Source organism: Zosterops lateralis (assembly GCF_965231275.1).
Source record: "Zosterops lateralis genome assembly, chromosome: 6".
In the NCBI taxonomy this organism is placed as follows: Eukaryota; Metazoa; Chordata; class Aves; order Passeriformes; family Zosteropidae; genus Zosterops; species Zosterops lateralis.
This window is the reverse complement of record NC_139761.1, coordinates 25,189,704-25,213,787: the sequence shown is the minus strand read 5'-3', so window position 1 is coordinate 25,213,787 and position 24,084 is coordinate 25,189,704. Positions and strand designations below refer to the sequence as shown.

Sequence of the window (24,084 nt, the reverse complement as noted above, 5' to 3'; positions counted from 1 at the left end):
CTGCTGCTGTGGCTGGGGTTGAGACCTCTGTCAGGCCATACAGAGGTGAGTTTCACAGGCAATCATAGCACACACCAGCTGTGCAGCCCCAGAGCTGTGTGGGGCAGTGAGCAGCTCGGGCTGGCAGCTTGTGGCAGCCACCGTGACATCTTCAGCAGCTGTGACAGGGCTGCCCTGCACGCAGGCCCAAAATCTGGGTGCCAGATTGTCCCCTCTCCCTTCTTTCCAACACCAGGGGCCATTTAAGAGCAAGGGCAGAGTAAAAGCTGAGGGCACTAGGAAACAATTATTTATGCATTTTCAACACTGTACTGTGGTTAATCTGTGTTTCCTTTTCAATGCTGTCAGGTGAAGGAAAGAGCCAGAAAGTATCTCAGAGAGGTAATGGTATTATCTTTGCCTTTCAGGTCTTTTAAATTAGGTCACTTTACAAAGAAGAGCTTCGCCATTTAACATTTTTTATATGACAATCTCAAAACAATTGATATTCAATTAATTCACAACCTTGCTCTGATTTTGGATTTGTTGTTCTCATTTTCACTGTAGACACCAAGGAAGAGAAAAGTTCATTCACTGGCCAAATACCATGCAATTCAGCAGTAGCAGAACTAAGAAAAGGACTCAACATGCTGAATATACTCTGGCAGCTTCCTCAAGCTGAACAAGCAGAACCTGAACTGAGGCAACGCACACACTCTTGGGAGGATTTCAGCTGACCTCTCAGGTCTTCTGAGCGTGCACAGGGAGGACTGATTTGCCCCCTTTCACACGAGGTTTTGCAAACCACATCACACTTCCCCTTTGCTACCCTTGTGTGTGGGAATGTACATCTGGAAAAGAGACAATTACTACCTTCTTTCATACACACTAGTTGTTTCTAGTCTTCAGTAGGTGAGTTAGGCAGCCTTAAGAATGGCCTATGATCTCTGGCCCCACAAAGTCAAGTTAGGAAGAGGCTTCTAAAAGGACAGAGGAGTTATATCTCTTAATATCAGTTTAATAAAACCAAACTGAATTACCACCACCTCTTCTCAGTGAATGTGTCAATGTGAGGGCTTTAACCGAGGACCCATCAAGAGCAGGAGAGGAAAACACACATTTCAGCAGCTTGAACTCACCTCTTGAGTTTCTCCTGATGTCTAAAAAAGACAGGGGGAGCTTCCCTTTTGCACCCTCTGTTGCATATGAGCTCCAGATGCGTGTATGCTATTTTCAGAGTGAGAGGATACAGATGTCATTAAAAATGCTGGTGATCTGCTCCAGCCTATTGAAATTTTTTAATCTGAGATCAACACCCAAAAAAAGTATTTGAAGACTCAGCATGAAGAGGGGAAACAACTGTAATAAAAGTTGTAGTTCCCATATTACCAAAACAAGGTGCGGGGCATAGATCATACCCTTCTTCTTATCATGAGCCCTAAGTCCTGACAATTGATTCAGATCTTGCAGGACCTCTGGAAAAGTAAAAAACATTCCAACATGGTGTTTTCTTCTTACATGGTAGTAGGGTTATGAAGTAGCTTTTTATGACCCATTCAGTTTTCCTTTTATAGCAGCCTATTTAAACACTCCAATTCAGTCACAGCTCTCACTGTACTGATTACTATAGTGCTCATTTCCTCATTCTGAACTGTGCATGCATTTATTTTCTTCATTTTTATTCTCTCCTTGTTAGATCTATTTAGTCTCGCATTACCCCTCCACCCTGTTACTTAGCCTCTCCTAGGCTTCTTTTCTGGGGGACTTGTCTAACTGACAATTAACCAACAAAATAAATGTTTTAAGAAAAGCTTTCAATCTTTTTTAATTTTTAAATGCATGAAGAATAGATTCAACACAGTATTTGAGCAGGGGTTCAGTATCACTCAAGTTAAAACATCCTCTTTCACTCTGAACAGGGCATGAAAGCAAGACTTCTTAAAACTCACTATCCTTTCTACAATCCCATTTATTTACTGTGCTGGTGAGTGCCTAAAGGCCACTGATCCTTTTTGCTTACAGTATGAAAGTCACTGACCTGTACATCATCTCAAGATTGAAATCCAATTTAATGTTTTCTCATTTACACTAGACATAAGTTGTGCAGCAAACTTTCAAACAATGTTTCTAAATTCACAACACACTTAGTCCAAAACTCCCGAAGTTAATATTTTTGCACTTGGGATTGTTAATGTTTGCTAATACCCGAAACATTCTTCAGCTGACTAACAGCTTTACATCCTTAGAACGTAAAATCTAAATATAAATGTGGTGGGCGTATGTGGATCTTTTCTCTCTGAGGAGGCTCTGTTACGAATTTTCACTGTTTTACGCCACCACCAAGCCTCTGCTAAGCCGTGACACCTGTTCAGAATTTTCAGTTTCTTAACCCCTTATTACTTCCTACCATCTACAGCAGAAATGCAGGAAAAGAGTTCCATCATCCTGGACTTGCTGTATTAATTCTCCATGGCTCTTCGGTGTCCTTCAGTATTTTATATTAACATCCACTCTAAGGACAGCTAACTAAATGGATGAACTTGCATCCCTCATAACATATGCCAGTAGATAATCTGGTTATTGAGCAGAATCTGAAAAGAAACTTACAAATTCCACAGGGGGAACACCAAAGATAATACTGTTAATAAATATTATTACTGATGATTATAAATGGTTTATACAAAAATGAAACAGCACTACAGCTTTTATGTAACATTATGCTAAATGCATTCTTATCATTCATATAAATAAGATTCACTATTTTTGGGTTGGCTATATTTAGCAAACATTGGCAGTGCACAATGCTACTGATCAAAAGTTCTTTTAGCATTACTATGTAGAGGCTCTTTTTAACATTTCTGCAAAAAATAAACCACGAGGATATTTCCTAGTTAAAAGACAAGTTCCATGTTGAGACAAAATGCCTCCATAAGAAAACCTGTTTCAAAAGACTCCTTCTTCTTCATTAAAAACCACATATATGACTCAAATTAACCACAACAAAATTTTGACCTGATTTATTCACACAAATCAATCCAAATTCATTTTAGGCCCAAAATATATGTCATAAGGATACTAGTAAATTTTTCCAGGTATTAGAGGATCTTGTATAAATGTATCTGTTCGAGTGCTTCTCTGTCAACATCCTTTTCCATATACACATCATAGTTTAGCTGCACCTCTTCGACCCATTGACTGAGCTGTACATCTGTCTGAAACAATGAAAGCAGATCCTTAAATCAACACCATGTTAAGAGATAGCAGGAGTTTCAAGGTTAAGGAGTTTCAACTTTAAGAAGGCAAGGCATAATATGAAAGACTACTCATTCCAAATTATATGGCAATGATAAATTAATTTCTGGAAAAGCCATTTTAACTCAAATAGGAGATAATAAAGGCAACTTTAAAAATTATCTCAGTCAATAGTCTAGATATTTTGTTAGCATATTACAACTGCCTTTCTTTATGCATTTGCACAAGCCTCAAGCATCCTGATCAGAGGGTGACATTCTGACAGATGTGCTGAGGCAGCAGCTAACAGTATCATGGAAGAATCACAGGTATTTTCTTGTTTCACACCCAGGGAGTATTGTATTAAGGCTACAAAGGGCTTCTCAGCTGCTCTGTGACTACAGCCTGCTCCAAGAAAAGCTCAAATGACACCACTGCTGCTCTTGGGGCTGACAATCTACTTCCCCATCAGCATACAGGCAACAAGTGATTCAATTTCTCTAAAACTAACTACTGTTGCAAGCAAGTCACTTTATACATAACCTTGTCATGTCTAATCGGTGTCTTGTTTCCTATCTAAAGCCAGGCCACATAATTTGCCTGGGTATCACACACATGATCTACCCATGGCAGAATGGACAGAGAGCAGAGTGTGGCTCATTGGGAGTGCTTACTGCTCAGGGAACAGCACAGGGCATTCAACATCTTCGAAAGACGTACTGTTGTTGTGTTTACTTCCAACTGCACTCTAAAGCTGTGTAACTGATTCAAGATGCCTGATGGTAGTCACTTGGTTAGCTGGGAGACCACATCTCTCACTAATCTGTAATTCCAAAAGCTAATACACATGTTAATACAATGATTCATGCAGCCTATTGATATAGGCTGGAATTTTCATTTTCACATGAGGACAATTGAAGTACAGGAAGATGCGTTGGTGGTCAACCTCAAAACAGAATCCAGAGTCTTCTACCTTTTAATCTCTGCACAAAATTATATATCCTTCCTTACAGCAATACTGGCAACCAGCTAACTTCCACTACAGAAATGCCACTTTGACAGAAAATAACAAAGTGTGCCAGCTAAAACAGGCTGAGGGAACTTACCTGGAGCTTTGAAAGTGATTCTTCAAGACTTGGAACTGTCACTAGTAAGGATCCTCTTTTCCTTACGTTACGAGCAATAAATTCCCAAGCTCTGAAACATATTTAAAGGTATGTGACCAGTTTGTTGGAGAAAAAACACCCATATTTGATATACAATTAATCTAACACTTGCAGTTTATTGGCCAGAGGTAGAATAAGCTTAAAGACTTGCAATACATTCTTATTAGCCATTATTAATATCTAAGCAAATGTATTTGCAGGAATAAAACCAAGCTTTGTGTTAAAAACACAGAGAATATATAGTTAGACTTTGTAACTTTATAATTCTCATATATACATGCATATTATTTGGCATTGTCAAGACTTTCACTTTGAACAAGGATTAAACATTGATGTTTGGCCCCTTTAAATTTTTGGGTTTGAAGAAAATCCAGTCCTGAAGCGCAGTCCTTTATTAGGCTTCACAACAAGCTGCTCTTTACATACAGACTTCATGTACAGTCGTGACAAAGTACTTCTCTTAAGACATTAGTAATCAGAGTATTTAAATATAGCCCCCAGCATTCCTTGTTTTTTGATTTTGCAAGTAAAATCATTTCTCACAGCACGGCAATTCAGACTAAAAAGAATTTAATTTCCAGAATTCTTCAAATGTCATTTGTCTTCATGCTACTAATGCAACACTAAACCACTGTCCCTAAGTTATGACAGAATCAAATGAATTCTCAGTCCTGTGCCTGGAGACATATCTCCTGGCATTTTGAAACACTCACTATCCTTCACCCATCCACTTCTGTGCCTCTCTGCTTGGCATTATCACCTGGTATCCAGGGCAGCAGGGCAAGCCTTAGCTGAAGCTGGTACAGAATGTCAGACTTGGCTGGGACCAAGTGGAGACACAGGTACTCCTTTCTGACTGCCCATTTTAAACTCTGGATGATCAAGTTATTTACATTTTAAACAGATGCTGCTGGATTAGTAAAAGCTCATCTGTGAGCATCTTGTACCTGAAAGAGAACCTTAGCCACATGTTTGTTTGCTACCACATCCTTACGAATATCTATTAGAAATATCATTCATAACCATGCTTTGTAGTCTGTATATATTAAAGCTCTGACATCCACAAGTCAGTGAAGATTAGGCTTTATGCTGATACAGTAATTTCAGATTCTTTAGCAGCGAGATACTATTTTAACATATCAGCACAAAGATTCAAGCCAAGATTTGGGTAAACAAAGCAGCAGTGTTTAGTGGGTTTAACAATAAACAACTGCCAGAACACCTTAGCAGTTAAGTGTAACAATTAAAAGTAGGCAGCATGAAACAATTTCCTTATATAAATTATGTATGTGCCTTCAAAAAGCACAACCTTAAGGTTTTCCATAATTCACAAGGTTACACACATATTGCCAAAGAAATAGGTAACTTGTTTGGACACAGAGCTTACCTGGCCTGTTCCTCTCTGTCAAGAAAATATTCAAAGACATTATTCATTACAACAACATCAGCCTTCTGCAGAAGTGAGGGCTGAGTGCAGATGTCTGCATGAACCACCTGAAGGAGAAAAATTTCCCAAGGCATAAATTAAGAGACGAATACAGCTTTTGAGAATTCATGAAGTCTGTCAGCCTAAAACAGCACCTGCTACCACCCTTTTGAGCCAGTCACAGAAACAGGTATTTCACTGGCTTCACAGTAGATAAAACTGACATACACAACCATAATAACCTCTCAAAAATAAAAAAATTAAGAAAAAAAAAAAAAAGACCTAATTCTTCTAATTAAAATACTCAATCCATTATGCTAAGTACCTCTGAATTTTGGTTTAGAACTGTGTGCCATAAAAGAGATGATGTATGTGATGACTGTTACATATCACTTTCCTATATTTTATCACAAATGTCCAGTGATTTCAGGAAAGAAGTTAAGCTAGTTGAAGCTATTTTGAGGATATTAAAAGACAACTCACAGGGTCAGTGGGTTACTGAAGGATTACAGCTAGAAAAGACACTACAGAACCAGATTTGACAGCTGAATTCTCACAATGCATATTGAGACTGGGAATGCTGGAAAGGCAGGATGCTCAGTAGCACTGGAGGATCCTACAAAACAACTGCCTCTACAGTCAGCAAAGGAGGAGTTGTTTTGATTTCACCTGCCTTCACCTACCAAAAAGGATATTAGCACATCATGTCATTTTTCAAAACAAGTGAGACAGGAGAATATGGATGCTCATTAACACTCTGATGTGTTTGATTTCCTCTTAAAGACAGAGAAATCTATCAATCTGAGTCAATGATCCATGTGGGTCCTTTTCAACTCAGGATATTCTATTATTCTGTATCCCAAATCTGATGAGAAACGTAAATTGGAATATCTTTTGAAGGGACAAGTAGTAGTCAGCATGGATTCACTAAACTAAATTGACTTCTTTGATGAATCAACTACCTGGATGGATATGGGGAAATCAGTGGATTTTGTCTACTTTGACTTTAGCAGGGCTTCTGACACTGTTTCTCACAACATCTTCATAGGCAAACTCAGGGTGTGAGGGCTGGATGAGTGGACAGTGAGGATTGAGAATGGACTGAATGGCAGATCCCAGAGGGTCATAAACAGTGGCACAGGGTCTGGCTGGAGGCCTGTCACTACTGGTGTCCTCCACAGCTCAGCACTGGGTCCAGTATTGTTTAATCCATGAATGACTTGGATGAAGGGGAGATGCCTCCTCAGCAAGTTCACTGATGACAGGAAGGTGTGGGAGGCGTGGCTGATACCATGGAGGGATGGGCAGAGAGGAATTCAGCAAAAGCAAATGCAGGGTCCTACACCTGGGGAAGAATAACCCCATGCACAGGACAGAATACTGGCAGTCCTAATATTTTAAACCACAATTCAGAAAGATGCTTGAACTACTGGAAAACTTTGAATGTATGTTGATGTTTCCTTGACTAGAATGATACTTAAGACTTGACCTAAAATTACTCTGCATTTACAGAGTAGGTAACCATACTGACCAAAGTGACCTAAGCACCTCATTCTCCCCAAACACATCCTCATTCCTCTTGGGGAATCTGGGACCACATAAGCATGTGTGGCTGCAAAATGACCCAGACACAGGTACTGCTCTAGTCAAACCCCCAACATTGCTGGGTTTGTTTCAGCTGAACCAGTTCTCTGATTTGCTCGGCTGTGTGCCAGCACAACAGAGGAGGCAGCAACTGATTTTAAACCTGCCCTGTTGTCCAATGGAATACACACCAAGCCTTTCATGATTACAGGCAATTTCTGAATTAAGGTCTCAAGTTTCGTAAGATCTGTTGAACTGTTTACTTTCCTCCCAGTGATTCCTCAAATGGCAAAAGATGCTAAGCAACCTTCTATATACTTTAACAAACCAAGTGTTGACCAAAGAAACACAAGGTTCACTCACAGATTTAGCCACTAAAGATATCATTTCACTTTGTTATCCTTTAGGAAATATATTCTAATAAAAATTCAGAGTAACTTGAAAAACAGCAATCTCTATTTTAGAAGAGTCCCTAAAATGTTTTTCAAACTTGTGTCATGAACTATGACCAGCATCTGGATTCTCACAATTTTTCAGGCTGATCTGTACCTCTAGAGAGGATTCATTTGGGGGTGAAATAGAAATCTAAGATTGAAATGTTCAAAGCAGTGTGATAACAGGAGTCACATGACTAAATTAGCATTTAATGAGACTCAAATAGCTAAGTCCTCGGGCACTGCTTTGAAAACCTATTATCTTATCTTTATGCTCCAAAATGAATATTTCAGCAGAATTACAAGGTGTGAAAAAAATACATAAAAGCTTATAATAAAAAATATACAGGGCTGAAAAGCATGCTTATGGATCTCCAGTTCCACTGAATTAACTTGACAGAGTTCCTAACTGTACTTTCAGTTTCATCACCATAAAGTGCTATGAACACAAAACATACGCCAAACCCGAAGGTTATGGATAAACTGTCAGCAACTGTGACTGAACTGAGCAACCCAGTGATACTGCTTACCCTGTGTTAAATATTTCATGTTTATTATTTCTTTCTAGTTTAAAAATGGGTTAGCTTAATACCCAAGAAATTACTATACTCAGCAGTTTGTGTGACTTCATTCAAGAGCACATGCACACAACACAGGATTAAAGCCAGTATTTTGCTCAGCATATTCTACTTACTTATTCAACTTTTGCTGGTAACAAAATAATGGGTATGGTCCAGAAAGGAATTTTTTTTTGCCCTCTCAAAATATTAGTAGCTATTCCCATAATGAAATTAGGGAAATGATTCCCATAATGATAGCAATTTGTTTGAAACCCATTTTGTTTGTGGAAGGTACATATACACTGACATTCTATGAAAGGAAATACAGATAAATTTAAGTCCTTTAGGTGTCCTTAGATGCAAATTTGCAAATCCTACAAACATTTTTCTGCTAACAAAACTGAATCACAGACATTTTGTGTTTGTGACAGAAATTCTTTATACACTCAGTTTCACAGACATGAGTGGCAATGATGTCATTGATTTCACTGGGAGAATCAGCTAAGATATGTCTGTTTTGTGTGAGCCAATGGGTAAAGTCCAGTCAGGAAAAAGGCTAAGGGATTCATATTTTGATAATTTCCCTCTTTCTCTCTGCTATAAGATCTTTTTTTCCTAATGTAAAGCCTTTGTTTAAGATCAAAATAAGCAAAGGCAGAAACTTCTCAGAATGCTGATTTACCAGCCACTCACTTAAACCAGATACCTTGTACACAGTGGTTAAAAATACATAAACTAAAACATATATTTAGTTACCTTTATTCTGTCAATGAACTTGTACTTTGTAATCATCATTTCTTGCAACTGGCAAAAGTCTGCATTCATTTCTACTCCATACAGCTGGGAAGCTGAGCTATAAAGATAACCCTACATTAAGAAAAGGAAATTTAGTAACTGTGATGCCTTTAAAGCAAGTCCAAAATTCTCATTTAAAAAGAAGAGAATAAAACACAAGATTAAAAAAACATCTTAAAATAGCGAGTTGACAAATGTCTTTCAGTGGGTGTGAAATATTTTTCAGAGCTAAGCTCCTGATTTGGCAATTTCCACTTAAGCCTCACAAATTTTACTAAGAGATCCAAAATGACACGTCAAAATAACAAGAAAAGGAAAGCTCCAAGTTCACTGCAAAACAGACGGAAAATAGTCTAAGAAAGAAAAAAGGTGTACAAAACAAGTTACAAAAATAGTGTGAAGGGAAAAGATTCTACATGTAGTTTTTGTTTCTTGGGAGAATTGAGGAAGAAAATATCAAGCGAAAAGAACAAAAACATGAGACATAGTTAAAATGAGTGAAAATGGAGGACAACGTACCAATAATATAGTGGCACATTTTGATACCAAGTCTTTGTCAGCTTTGTATTACTGACGTTTTCAGATGCTTCATACAGGTATATATGCAAAAAAAGCTGAATTATTACTTAGTATTAAGCCCAAAAAATAGTTTAGTTTTGGACTAAGATTTTGGGAAGTTGTTGAAAATGTTAGAGAAAAAATAGTACAAATACTTGAGCGTATAGTGCCCTAACAAAGATACTGCTTTAAGTGCCACTGTCTCCACTGAGCACTGTAATTACACTTTGCCAACAATGGCAAAGACAAACAATGCTGAAGACACAGAATATCTGAGATTCACACGTATTACAAGTCTTTATTAAGGTTTTCTGAAACCATTCAACTCAGAGTAGAAAAGCAACCTGTGAAGGTGGTAACCCCTCTTCCAAGGCAAGACCATATTATGAAGCAGACTCTTTTTTGGAAGAGTGCTTTGTGAGTATCTTCTACTATAATAAAACAAGCATTTAAATACTTCAAAACAAATTCAGCCTAGCAAAAGTGTTACCATTTAAGGACCCAATGCTGCAAATATTTACAAATGGGAGTAACTTTCCTCATTTGAGTAATCCCAAAATTAGACTATTCAAATGAATAAAATCACATGCTCAAGTGTTTGCAAGATTGAGCCCTAAACAGACACTGACTTTTTAAAAAAAGTAATAATGTGTGTTTTGCATTGCTGTTGGCCATATGTTGTACCAGCTATGCCAAAAGCAATCAAAATTGCACTCAAGTTTCCCGATGAAGTATTTTATGTGCATTTTAAAATGCAGAGCAGGACAATATGTTTTTGGAGACAAATTCATATCAAAGTCTTCCTTTGTGTATTTTAACAGTTTATCAGCTTCATAAAGGAATTTAACATAAGTAATCTATATATAGGCATGGTCAAGACATAAGAGGACAAACTTACTTATGAAAGAGACAGCAGGAACGAGCAAAAGAGCAGCATGTGTGACAGCAATATGCTACTCTGTTGGACAACAGACTTTTCCTCTCCATAAGCAAGATCATTTGTATTCCCTCTTGTGAGGAACAGAGGAAGAACTGAAATGGCTAGTAAGCAGAACCTTATACTATTCAGAGAGTCAGATCAGAGGTGCCTCTCAGAATGACCCATCCAAGATTGAGTAATGAGAGTAAGAAGTCAGAAAAGAGGGAAAATGTTTGTCACAGTAATAAAATATGAATTCCTGTGCTGGAAGTTACCGCAAATAGCACTGCACCAAGCCTGGAGCCAACGTCAACCACTACCTTTCCTGTCAGGTCAGGCAGTACATGTTGATAAAGAAACTTCAGTTCCATGAGGGAAAAGGAATGCGAAATAAACTCTGGGAAATAAGAACAGAACAAAGGTGTTGGGTGGGCAGTACTAACTACTTAATTAACCATTGATATAGTAACCTGAAGTATTATCTTCACTGAAAACTTGTGTGGTTTCTTGCCTGCACTAGTGCTGGGCACCCTGGAACACCAAGGTTTGCAGATCAGAGGTAATGAGCCAAGCAGCCTGTCCCAAACCTGGGGATTCCTTGCCTTACATGGAGAATTTTGAAATCCTTCATGAAACTGAATTACTTTTTTCTGCACAGTAACATATGGTAAAGAATATACAACAAAGTAACTTGGAACTGTTTAACTGAAAAAGGAAATGTAGTACCTAAGGCTCAACACGATATGTACAAAACGTTTTATGGGCAGACATATTAATTAGCTTTAATTTCAACTCCAAAGATTTAATGAATGAAACATTCTCCATATAAACCATTCCTTCAATGGCTGTGCTATACTGGCAACAGCACTGATCTGTACCACACCACACACAAGCTTTAAGACAGATGGTACTCTCTACTGTTTTTCAGCATGTGAGAGGAGACAAAGGCAAATACATGGATTCTACAGTATTGTCTTCCTCTTGCACCTTCCTCTCCAGTGGTACATAGTCTGCCTCTTACCTGCCCAGTTTTTTTGGGCAACAATTGTCACTCACATACTGCAAATTAATTCAACTTACATATGTAGGAGGCTCCTTCCACTGGTTATAGGAAATAATTCCATCCTGTGTATTGCACCAGTCTGGACAAAGTCCTCCATCAGCTCTTGTCCAGATGAGTCACTGCACAAACCAGTTTAGTTAAACTCAATTTGTTTCTCTTGTTCCTGAAAGAACACTTACCTAAAGATGCAGTTTTGTATGAGCCACACTCCGTGCAGTAGCTCCTACTCATTTTCCCCTCCTCACACAATGAATCAACAACATCATCATCATAAAGGAATGCATCAACATGAATCATGGGCAGTGGATGCTGGTGTATCTGAGAAGAGGAACAAAACCTTAGAAAGGCATAACCAAGTCTTTTAACTTCACTTACACTGTCACACATTAACTATCCCACCATCTCACCTTCTCCAAAATCCCTGAAATCCATGTTTTTCCCTATGCAACAATTAAAAAAAACCCCAAAAAACAACAGAAATCCTGCATGTAAACTGGGTCATCAAATTCCACTGAAATAACCAGTAAGTGGCAGTTGACAAATGAATGCAAGCTGGTTTTGATACCTGAGCAGGGGGACCGATGGGAATTTTGTCTCTTTAGTGCTTGCTTGGCTATAGAGAATATACAGGGTAAAGGAAGCTTTTTCTCTTCTTTTAATGATGAGAATGTAACTTAAATTTAGCAGAAAGGTCAATTCTGCTTCTCAGCCTCAAGTGACTGTTTTCATCATCGTGCCTTATGCATCTATCTAGAAGCACCCCTGATTAACATGGGTGTCACTTTCAATCAAAAGTATACCAGTTGTGATGCTTGCCTTCTCATCATTTCAAAGGCCATAATCTTCATCCTCCTACTCATATTTCCTCCCTTTTTCAGACTTGCTGCATGTGGCCAATCCACTTTTCCCACTGAAGAGCCACACACCACTTTTCTGGGAAATGCATTAACTTTCCTTGTATACAGACAGCTCAAGTAGAAAAGGTGCACTCTCCTCCTACAGGACTGCAGCCCACCCCTTTCTGAGCCATCAGAATCTGAAAAGAGACGGGTATCATCTCTGGGCTGCCCACATTATGGCAACAGCAAAACACTGGCCCTGTGTTCCTGCTGTCTTTAAGGAGGCTGCTAGAGTCTATTATGGAGCTAGCATTAACCACACAGAATGAAAGCTATCCCAAATAACATATGATCAAAGTATTAAAAACTACGAAGAAATTTTCTTGGAGTCATGCAAACATAGAGCAACAGACCTAAAAACCAAACTAAGATTTTCCTATACTTCAATCCATGTTCATTCTCTATTATGAACCACTAAAAATGATATTAGAATAAATTATGTGGTTCAGCAAAAGCAGACCATAACAATTAGCTTACTTTCTGAACAGCCTGATGTTCTGAAGTAAACATTGCCTCGATGGGCAAACGATTCCGCAAGTCTTCAGCGATATTTCTGAGCACAACATCATTGTTACTCACCACAAGCTCATCAAAGTCATCTATAAATCAAGACAAACAAAAATTCATGAACAATCATATGCTGATCATGTGGACTAAGTGATGACCAGTACAATACACAGTTACAAGACATAAACAACACCAGATGGATAAGGTTTTTTATTTGTATGCATTTTTCAGCCTTTGTTAACTTTTCCAGCCAATAACAGATTTGGATTGTAATAACTTTGCCACGTAAAATAAATGCACTGCTTTTCTGAAATCTCAAATTATTTTCATATTTATAAATTTATAACTCACATATGATGGTCTGGGCCGCCACCAAAGTGATACTGTTTCAGCTTAAGATATAAAAAACATCAAAGATGTTTTTGAACTATTGGAGAAATTACAAAACTCAATAGTTGCCTGAATGCAGGTTTTTTTTTTTTTTTTAATACAAGTTTCTTTTTATACGTATGATCTTTCTAATAAACTTACAAAAAAATCAGGGATAATGCACAGTTCAACAGTTCAACTTACAATATATTTTACATTACCTAAACTATAAAAATATTTCAAATGAGAAAGAAAACAGGAATGTATGTAAACCAACACATTTTTGCAAAGCCACACTGTAAATTTTTGCTATTTTTCCAGGATATTCCTGCATTACTTTAGCACATTTTTTAAAAGACATTCAGAAAAAAAAAATCGAGAAGGAATCCATGTGAGGACACTAATCCTTTCTTATTCCGAGGCTCAATCAAGAAATGTCATTACCTCTCCAAACTGCTCTTTTGAAAATGATTGTTAATGCTGGAGACTCTAAAACCACCCTTAGCCATCTACTCCAGTGCTTGCCTACCCTTAATATTAGAAAGGAATACCCTTCTTAATTACTGATTTAATTTCCTCTGCCACTACTTAGTATTATCTGCCCCACTCACAAGGGAAATAGAAAACTCTGTTCCTCTCCATTATATAGTAACTATTTACTTCCCTGAAGACTTATCAGTCTTCTTTCCAAGAAAAAACAGGATTTGCCTATCCAGACCTTACCTGACTTTTTCCTAGAGTGTGATGATTCTCAACACTTCCCTTTGGATCTCCTTGACTCTCTCATCCTTTCTGACCTGCAGTATTGAGAACCAGACACTCCAGCTAAAAGTTTACTTGCTCTTACCAGACTTTTCACATCTTGCAGCCAACACCCTGCTTATACCTCCCCAATTTCATGTTAAGAGTATGATGTTCCTAACTGGCATTGAGCACAAGATCTGCTCTTTTCTTGTTATGTTTTCCTCATTACGTTTTCCTCAAAAGAAGGACTAGATGAAATTCTTTTGTCTGAACATCTCACCGCTGTGAGGATGTTGAACTGGTTCTAAACAAAGGGACATCTCAGGTCAAAGCTACATACCTGTAAAAGACAACCACCACCACCAAGAGGCAACCACTAATCTAATCCTGAAAAAATACACCAAACCCATCTATTAAGTCTTGTCTAAAAACAGACATGTATGTCCTCTCTTCCCCACCCCTTCTGGTTTGCTTCTTGTTTTATTCAGACTGCCAACATGTTGGGCAGCAAGTCTGTTTCTTACATGTAAGTGAATCACTCAGGAAAAGAAAATCTGACAGCTTTTACAGGTGTTTTAAAAAAAGGCAATGTTTGCTAGTATTGTTGTTCCAGGTGGGAACATTAGTACAGAAAAGCTTCATGGCAAACAGGTTCAAAATAAATCTACAGAACACACTACAAGGTTCTCTATGCTAATGCATTTAATCTTTCCTGTGGGTCACAGGAAATGCTAGAAAGAAATTTTAAGGCTAGTATAGGAATCAGAAACCTGCAAAGCTTTAAACTATGAAATGCTTCTGAAATGGTTTTTGCTTAAGCACTGTAGTGAGAATAGTATGATTCAAGAAACCATCATTCATTGCTGCAAAATGCTCTCTTCTTAAGAGTGCAAATGTAAATGGTTCTTTCAATGCATCTGAAAATAGATCCAAATAGATAATCCTGAATCCCCCGTAGTAAGCAGCAGAAACTTTAAATTATCTGTGTTCCCTTAAGATATATCTGGTTTATAATTTATTAAACATACAGCAGTAATGCTCCAAGGCCTTGATGGGCATTACCATTTGTGGTTGTTATACTTCAGGCAGGCAATTCACTGCTCCAAAATGCTCACAGTTGGGTTCTCCAGAACCTCAGCTCCTAAAGAGACGCACACTTTGCAGCGAGGGGCACAGGAGGGGCAGAGGCAGCAGCTGCAACAGCAGCAACACCAACACAACAGGTGCAATGCAGCAGCTCCAGCTTGTCAGCATGTTCATTTGAAACCTCTAATGAGCACCCATCCTGTTAAACTCACAGCCCATCCAACAATTTGCAGATTTGTTATGAACATCCCAGAAGCAGAGTGATTTTTCCAATCAGCTCAGGGAAGATTTTATGGATGTGACACAGCACTGAAGTAAACCCAGATATTATGGGAAGGGAATGTGGGCAAATCTAAGTGTATCTTAACTGAGACCATCAGCAGCACAACATGCCCTCAGAGTGCCAAGACACCCGTTTGCTGAGGCGGGTAACATCTGAGGGAGCAAGGGGAAAATCATGCTACAGACAGAACAAGAGAGCAGAAAGCTGATATTAGCAGCTGAACAGAACAGTGCCTATGGGCAATAAGCCTCTACATCTGGCACTTGCTTTAAAACAATACTATTACTATGCAAGAGAGCTCATCCAGCTGTTATAGTGCCTGTTAAGAGTATCAAATTCATATATAGCATTTAATGAAATGCAGGAAGTGTTCCTAGACCACCAGGTCAGCCACATCACACTGCAAATACAGAACTTCAGCCCTCTTCCTCTCAGATCTAGTGCGTCAATAGGATCTGCTCCCTCATGGCCTGGGCGACCTTTCCTGGCCACCATCAGTGCCGGATAGTTCTCCAGACTGTTCCGTGTTCCAGCTCCACAGCAGAGAAACACACACCTGCAGTGCGACACAGGCAGCACACCCATCTTCTCTGATCCAGAGTATCCCTTCCCTGCCCTGTACAATCTGTACAGTACCTGTCACAACACTGACCATCTTGCATAGGGCCCTCTGATCTCTTCTTGTGAAACAAAGTATGACACACACAAGTTATGGTATGCGCTGTCCAAAACAAGTCCTAAGGACAACACACATGCAGCTCAAAGAAAAAGCTATTGAAGCGCTGACACTGAAAAACAAATGACAAATGGAAATGATCCTTTCTAACTATCAGTTAATACTCTAAAGCACAATAAGCAGGGACAAAAAAGGAGAAGGAGGTCTGAACATCCGAGATGACAGAATGGCAGCTGCAGCAGAAGCTGTGCGTGCAACACTCCACACCTGTGTGTACAGTCTGTGACTGAACTCTGACACGGAGAGTTGACTCCTTCCTGTCAAAGCAAGAAACACCAACAGCTACCACAATAACTCATTTACTTTTGCAGTATGTAAATATTTGTAGATTGCCATCAAGTAGGAAACACCAAATATGAAAATATGCATCTCTGCTGGTAGAGTTTTATCAACTCCACCCTCGTGTTTAACAAATTGTTCATTCTTGAGAATCTCAGTATCACCTTAAAAGGAAGGGATCTTCAAAGAAGAAACAAAAATAGAAAACTATTTTATATATCATTTTACTACCTGTTATAAACATGAAATGTAGACAACAAGAAATGGAGCGTGTGCAAGCCAACCTGTGTTCATTGAACAGACAACCAGGAAAGAAACACACAGTTCATGAAACACTGCAAGATGAATCACAATCATTTGTTTATGGAGGAAGTCTGAGTGTGTAGTGTTTGTATTTTACTTCAAAAACCGGTTCCACTGGATTTACTCAACATGCATTTATAAAATTTAATTAACACGTTGCAAAAAGCCTCATTATCACCCTGGTGCTAGTCAGCCTTTCGACACAAGCTAAGAAAACATCACAAAGCCTCACACCAGATAGAGAGCACCGCTACACCAACAGCTGAACACTGCAAAATACAGGATTGAAGACAAGCAATGTGCGATTTCCAAATGACAATAGAAGATTCCATGTCAATGAAGAAGAGGAAAGAAGAGAATTTAGCAAAGGCAACCATAGCAGCAAGCACCTTATGGTCTTCCAGATATATATACTCCAACTCACAGTAGATAAAAACAAATATTAACAGCCATGTTACTTAATACAAGGTTAATTTAGTAATTCAGCGTGTTTAAATAATTTAAATAATGGACAACCAAGTCAAGGAGGAAGCACCACATCCCTAAAATTTTAGTATTGCCCTTTTTGGCTAAACAATTTGAGATGCAATATGTGACCTCAGTATATCAAGTACCTCAGTAACTCTAAATATTTTTTCTATCCCAAAGCATACATAGTTATTGGCAGAAAGTAACTGGCTTTTTCCAACAGAAATGTAACCAGAGCTCATTTTATTAGTTTAAACTTTTTACATTGGCTAATTGAAAGAAGCTTTGAAGTTAAATTTTAAACAAGTCTCAAACCTGTTTTACAATACCTGGTTTTCCCCACCACTATTACGTTTCAATGACTAACAACTTAGAAGTATTTGGTATTCTTGAGACCTCTCTCATACCAGTATGACTTGTCATAATAAAGGAAATTATTGCCAATTCCCAAAGCTGGTGATTCATCCAATTATCGGTAACATCCCAATTTAGTGTATCAAACAGAATAGTGGAAAGGATTTTTGGTATGGTATCATTTTAACAAGTAAATCCATTCCAGTTAATGTGAAAATGCAATGTTATTTTTATCCCTTCTAAAAGGGTATTTTACTTGAACAAATCACTTCTACAAATTTGGATATGAAGCTTTGTACTAAATTACTTTTTCACATACACACAAACACAAAAACACATACTATACTTGTCCCATTGCAGAAACCCATATTTCCATCCTTTTTAAAGATACTCATTCCACTTTTAGTTCCATATGCAGTGACTGAAAGGAACCATTTAAAGAATCAAGTTTTTTCTTATCCTGTTTCCTCTTCTTGTCTTGTGCAAATTATCATCTGATAACTTTACCTAGCAGGTCAGAGAACAGGCTAATTCCTAGATAATAAAGTACATGATAGAAAATGCTGGACACACTTAGTCTGCTCCTAAGAGTATGAGAAGTTTCTTCTCTGTATGCAAAACACTGTACAAAAGCAGCACATCCTCCATAATCAGTTATGTTGATTTTATAAGATACTCCTCCCTCACTGCCTGTTAAAAGCCTGAATTTACAGCACTGACTGCCCTCAACTTTGAAATCACAAGACTAAATTGTACATCAACCTGTTAAAAAGCTGGTTTGCTCTCAGTACAAGTGAATCCACACACACACAAAAAAGTACTTCATTATATGTTGTTTATCCTTAAATTAGAGGATTTGCAATGAGATTTGCAATGATTATTATTCAACTACTATTTTGAGTAATACTCTTGATATTGAATATTTTGAGTACTGTAGGAATGATCAGCAATTCAGACCAGTATATCACTTTGAAAACTTAGCTTCATATTTAAAAGTTTCTCAGGAAATGCATAGATGGGAAAAGGTTTGTAGGAGTGTTTTATTACACTGTTACATGAATTGAAAAAATTCAGAAGTTAGTATCACAACAGTAAGTTTTAGCCCTGATGGAAAAATATTTCAATCTTAGGCCCCATGACAGAACACAAGAAACATAAAGGGTCTTATCACCTTATCTGTGCTTCACTGACACTGACTGAGAGGTGAGGTTTGTAATCTGCATTTAAGTGCTAAGTACAGCAAAAGCATTGAGTAGCTGCCACTAGGTAGAGTGATTTGCTCACTTCAATCTCAAACTCAAGATTCAGATTCCTGTATTTACTTCCCCTGATTCCTGTGTTCCTGTTCATGTAAACAGATAGTTTGGCCAATTCACTGGTTACCTCCCCCAGCATCCCTCCTTACCAAATGCAACCTTTTCTGCTACTGAGAAGTTTAGAAGTCTGGGCAGTGGAGGTTCAAGCAGGAATATGCCCCAGCTATACATCAAATGCTGGGACCCATCTGAGGGGAATTGTCAGGGGGGATTCCCCAAGTGGTTTGAATTAGCTCTTGGGCTTCACCCAGGTTTTCTTAGCCGGAACTTCTGGAACATGGTTATTGCAAAAGGATATTAAAGCATTAATCATCCTATGATAAAAAAGTTAAGACACCAAAGGTTCCTGTTCTTTTTTCCAACTCTTATTATTTAATTTTCTTTAAGATCTGAGACAAACTCGAAAGAAAAGCTGGAATGCGAGTCACCCTGAAATGACGTACATTTCACTGCAGTGTGTGGGAAGAGCTGGCTGATTGTGAAACATTCAAGCAGTGTTGCTAAGCAGCTGCTTTAAAACAGTAATATCTTCTTCCATCACACATAAAGACTTGGAATTTCTAAAATTCTCAATACAAAACCCCCCACATTCATACAAAGAAAAAACAAATAAAATCTTTCCTTCACTTACATTCCTGTAATTACTAAGGGAGGTTACTCAGAAATCACTGGAGTGAGAACATGTTCAATGTTCTTTCAATTCAAAATATATAAGGCTTTACTTTAGGTAAGATAACTCACTTTACTATAAATTAATTTGTATCTTCCATGGAAGTTTCTCAATAACATTTCATGCATTCAGTGTGTGAGTCAGAAAACACCAACTAAGTTACAGTAATAAATAAGGCTGTCTTTGCAACAACTCTAATCCTAAAGGTCAACCACTCCATGCAGGACTTTACTCTAAGGATGCATGTACACTCTAATTCAGAGAGAGGCGTGAAGAAGGAAAAAGCCTGACTACAGCTAATGCTGGAATCATGCCCAGTTCTCCTCAGCTGGAGGTAAACCTATAAGCTCAATATCTTGACAGAAACAGGAATGGGATACAGGAGGAGAAGGCACGGAAATGACACACCACAGAGAAGCAGTTTGTCTGTGGGGATACCATTTTTGTTTCCATTTATCTTGTCCTAGTTTTCATTCAATATTATCTCCCCATCCTTACCGCTTTTTTTTCCCTTTTGTTCATCAGAGGTTTGTTTCCTTCCTACATCTGTATCACCAAAGACTAGGCTTTTATTTCTGTGTGGCACAGAGATCTGGTAACTTTTTACATCTCCCATAAAACAGTCCTCTCTGCACACAGAAAACACCACATTCCCTAGCTGTACTCAGGGTACAACGGCAAAAGCCTCTACCAGCTCCTCACTAGCCTCAGTCCAAGCACTATTTATTATCACAGGACTATCTAAATATTAAAATGGACAGTATAATTATTCAAATGCAATAATTCTGAGGGAAAAAAAATCCACACTAAAAGTTACTGCCAGTATGCAGCCACAGAAGCAGCTCAGAGAAACAATGCAAAGAGAAGCATCATCAAGAGAGCGTGCTGGGGACATCACACAAAATATTTGCATCTCTGAGGAAAATGCAAAAAGACTAAAGGAATGTGACCTGCAAGAAAAATGCCTCTGCTCATTTACTGTCCAATGCTGCAATAAAATAAAACTAGTAAGGGAGAGATACTCATCTTGTACTCTAGTCCTGTACTCATCAGGGCAAAAGCTAGAAATAAAGCAAGACACAGCCATTCAGAGAAAGGAGATCAGAAAAACAGGAACAGGTTAATGACCCAAAGAGGCAGTGAAACATACCTTGATTGTTTAACAATTAAGTCTTTGCACATAGGCATAAAGCTTTCTAATTTCCACTCTTTTACCATATATCTACATGTAAACATATATGTATGTTAGAGAGGGAGACTGCAGCACCTCAAAAGATCACAAGAATTGGGTAAACATTAATATTTTTCCACTGGTAACTTCTACAAGTATTAGCATGAGACCTAATTTTACAGGCTCTAAATTTCTTCACAAATGTGGCAAGCAGGGAAATAAGATTAGCCTAAGACACATTCTAAATGACACACCTTGCAACAAATATGGTGGCCTACAGTTCTAAACTGCATCAGCACTTCACAAAATACAATCACAAAGTGTAAGCAAATGTCAAGGATGCAGATGTCTAAAGTACAACTTGGTTTCTCAGAATATTAATTCATAGCATCCAGCCATGGATACTAACCATGAGCAGTTTTTGGAAAGAGAAAATTAGCATAAAATATTATCAGAGCACAACCCTGTAAGCAAAGAATCCTAGACCAAAAAAGATTCTGAAGATGGTCTGTCAAGGAGACTTCAGAGATGAAATTATATACATTACTCCAGCTGCTTGATCCTGATTGCCCTGTCCACTCTGTTCTCTGATGTGCAGCATAGGAGCTGAAAAGCCATTGAACGGCAACTGTAAATAAAGCTAATTTTGTTTAAAGATGATAGTGAAGCAGCAGCAATCACTAGTGATGCGAACAGTATAAAAATAGAAGGACACAGACTGCTCAGATATACCACACACAAAGTAGTTCAAGAGTTGGAGCCTAATCTACTCATTAGGTTGTATCTTAATTATGAAGAGAAAATATGAGGCAAGAATATATGTATCCCTTCATTGAAAGACCTAGGCAAAAAGCCAGATCATTCAAAATCTGAAATAATATTTGAGAGATCATAATCTAACAAAGACTAGTAACCATAGCATATTATCTTTCACAGATAAGTTTTGGAAGCTGTAACATAGAAAATATATTAAAATGTATTCAAGGCCAAAGGATTTTGGAGTCTACATAAATGATGCTATTGGCTAAAAATTCCTATGGCAGAAGTAAAACACGACCATAGAACTGAAACAGAGAAAATAGTAAGTATTAGTTTCCTAACTGAAAGAGTTCAGCATTTTCAAGTTTCACTAGCAAGCTCCCATGTGCTTTACTATATTTGTAAAGGAGTCAGAAAGCTGAGAAAGCCATATATGCACACCACACCAACTAATACAGGGCATAGGAGCTGCGATGATTTATGTTAAGTGAATAAGCAATACAAATGATTGCATGTGAAATTCAACGAGATTCTTATATTAGAGCATATGGGATAGAAGAAAACCACTTTGAACAGAATTATTTACAATAACCCAAGCACTGTTTAGGAAGCTACTGTGTCCAGACAAGACCTCAGAACTGGAAGTATGCAGTATTGCTTACAGCAGACTGCTCTAGCATTATGTATTATACATACACACATGCAGAATATGTGTGATGTGTACATACACGCACAGAAAATAAGAATGTTTAACTGCAATTAACACTACTTCCATCAAAATTCAGCCTTCAAGCACAAGGGAGGCCCGTCTCTGCTCTGGTAGTGAAGGCTGACTCCCAGATGCTCTGGAACATCTGGCAATGTCTCTCCTAAGGAAGAACCCGTTTGGGTGGGAGGGCTGCATGCCTGTTCCCAGCTGGTTCTCTTCCCATAAATCCAGCAGAGGGCCTGCTCCACCTCAGAAGGACCTGCCCTGCCTCTCCATCTGAGGGACTGTGGGAGCCACAAACCACAGGGCAAATGTGAGTTTGCAGTCCCAAGTACCTGGACAGCTGGACAATTTCTCGGTGTCAGAGCCGGCCTTTGTGCCCCCATCCCTGTGTGCCGGCTTAGGGAGCTGTTTTCACCCTGAAGTGGACATGCTGTAACAGACCCAAACAAGAGGCATAAGCCGAGCAAAGAGCAGGGTATGACTTGGGGAAGTGCTGCATCACATGATGAATTTCTCCTGACACATGACCATCCGGGTAGGTTCGCCATCCCAGGAGACAACCATTAATAAACAGGACACACAGATATACTGGATGGTTGAGACTGGATCACAAGGTTGGAGGAGGTCTTCCAGATTCCTATCTGCAATGGAAAAATGCACATATACTCTGAGACTAAGCGGCGTTTAGCCTTTATTCAGCACGGCACTCTGTGACTACAGCTTTAATGTACCACCTATGTCGAGGTTTTCCGTGTCATCCTTTGGGTTCATTTGCAAATCTACATTTTCTGCACTGATCCCTATTTCCTTTCTCCGTCTGCCACAAAATGCTTGACTGCAGCACACTCAGGAAACTACATCCAGGCATAAACAAGGGAGTAAACGGAAAGCTATGTTAACGTGACATCAAGTTTGTAAATCAGCTCAAACCGCTACTTCCAACCCTCTGAGAGGCTGCTCGAACACGTGTGAGGCAGCACAGAACAAGGCTGACATCCCAGGCCGTGTGTGTGCGGCGGGAGCGGGGCGGGCCCGCAGGGCCGGTACGGCCGCGGGCTCTGACGGGCTCTGACGGGCCCGGACGGGACAGCGGCCGCCCCCGGGGCACGGCCGGCCCCGACCGCAGCCGGGCAGGGCGGGTGGCACCGGCCGGCTCCGCTCCGGCCTCTCCGAGCCCCCGGAGGGGCTGCCCTCCCCCCGGCCCCGGCTGAGGCGGCGCTTACGGCTGTGTCGCATCCAGTGCAGCAGGCGCGGCAGGTCGGCGGCGCGCGTGCCCCGCAGGACGGCCAGCACCGCGCGCCGCGCCGCCTCCAGCTCCATGCCCTGCCCTGCCCCGCCCCGCCGCGGGGGGGCGCCACGCGCGCCGGGGAGAACCACGTGCGCGCCGCGGGGGAAGCCACGCCCTCCGCGCGCCCGCCCTCCGCGTGCCCGCGCGTGCCGACCGGAAACGACCCTTCGCGCATGCTCAGTCCCCCTCCCCCGCCCCTCCGGCGCCCTCTCCCGGCGCGTGCTCGCGCTGCCGCGTGACGCCGGGCCAGGCCCCGCCCCTCGCTGTTGGCGCGGCCGCGGGGGCGGAGCTCCGCCCTCCCCACCCCCCGAGGCCCCGCCCCCCGCCCGGCCTTAAGGCAGCGCGCCGCAATTCGCGCCTGTGTGGCGTCGGGTGCTGGATGGACGTTTACGCGGCGCTACCTTAACGACGCAGAGGGCCTGCGC

General features: G+C 39.8%; 1 protein-coding gene across 1 annotated transcript; it reads right to left on the bottom strand.

Moving 5' to 3' along the window:
• Window positions 1–328: 328 nt before the first annotated feature.
• On the bottom strand, window positions 329–23,691 carry LOC310910145 (uncharacterized protein; the record flags this gene model as incomplete). Its single annotated transcript, XM_083862602.1, has 8 exons — window positions 329–3,191; window positions 4,317–4,407; window positions 5,764–5,870; window positions 9,137–9,247; window positions 10,928–11,049; window positions 11,895–12,033; window positions 13,092–13,213; window positions 23,595–23,691. 8 exons carry the CDS (start codon window positions 23,689–23,691, stop codon window positions 3,075–3,077), a joined length of 906 nt encoding a protein of 301 aa, XP_083718728.1. The 3' UTR covers window positions 329–3,074.
• Window positions 23,692–24,084: the final 393 nt, after the last annotated feature.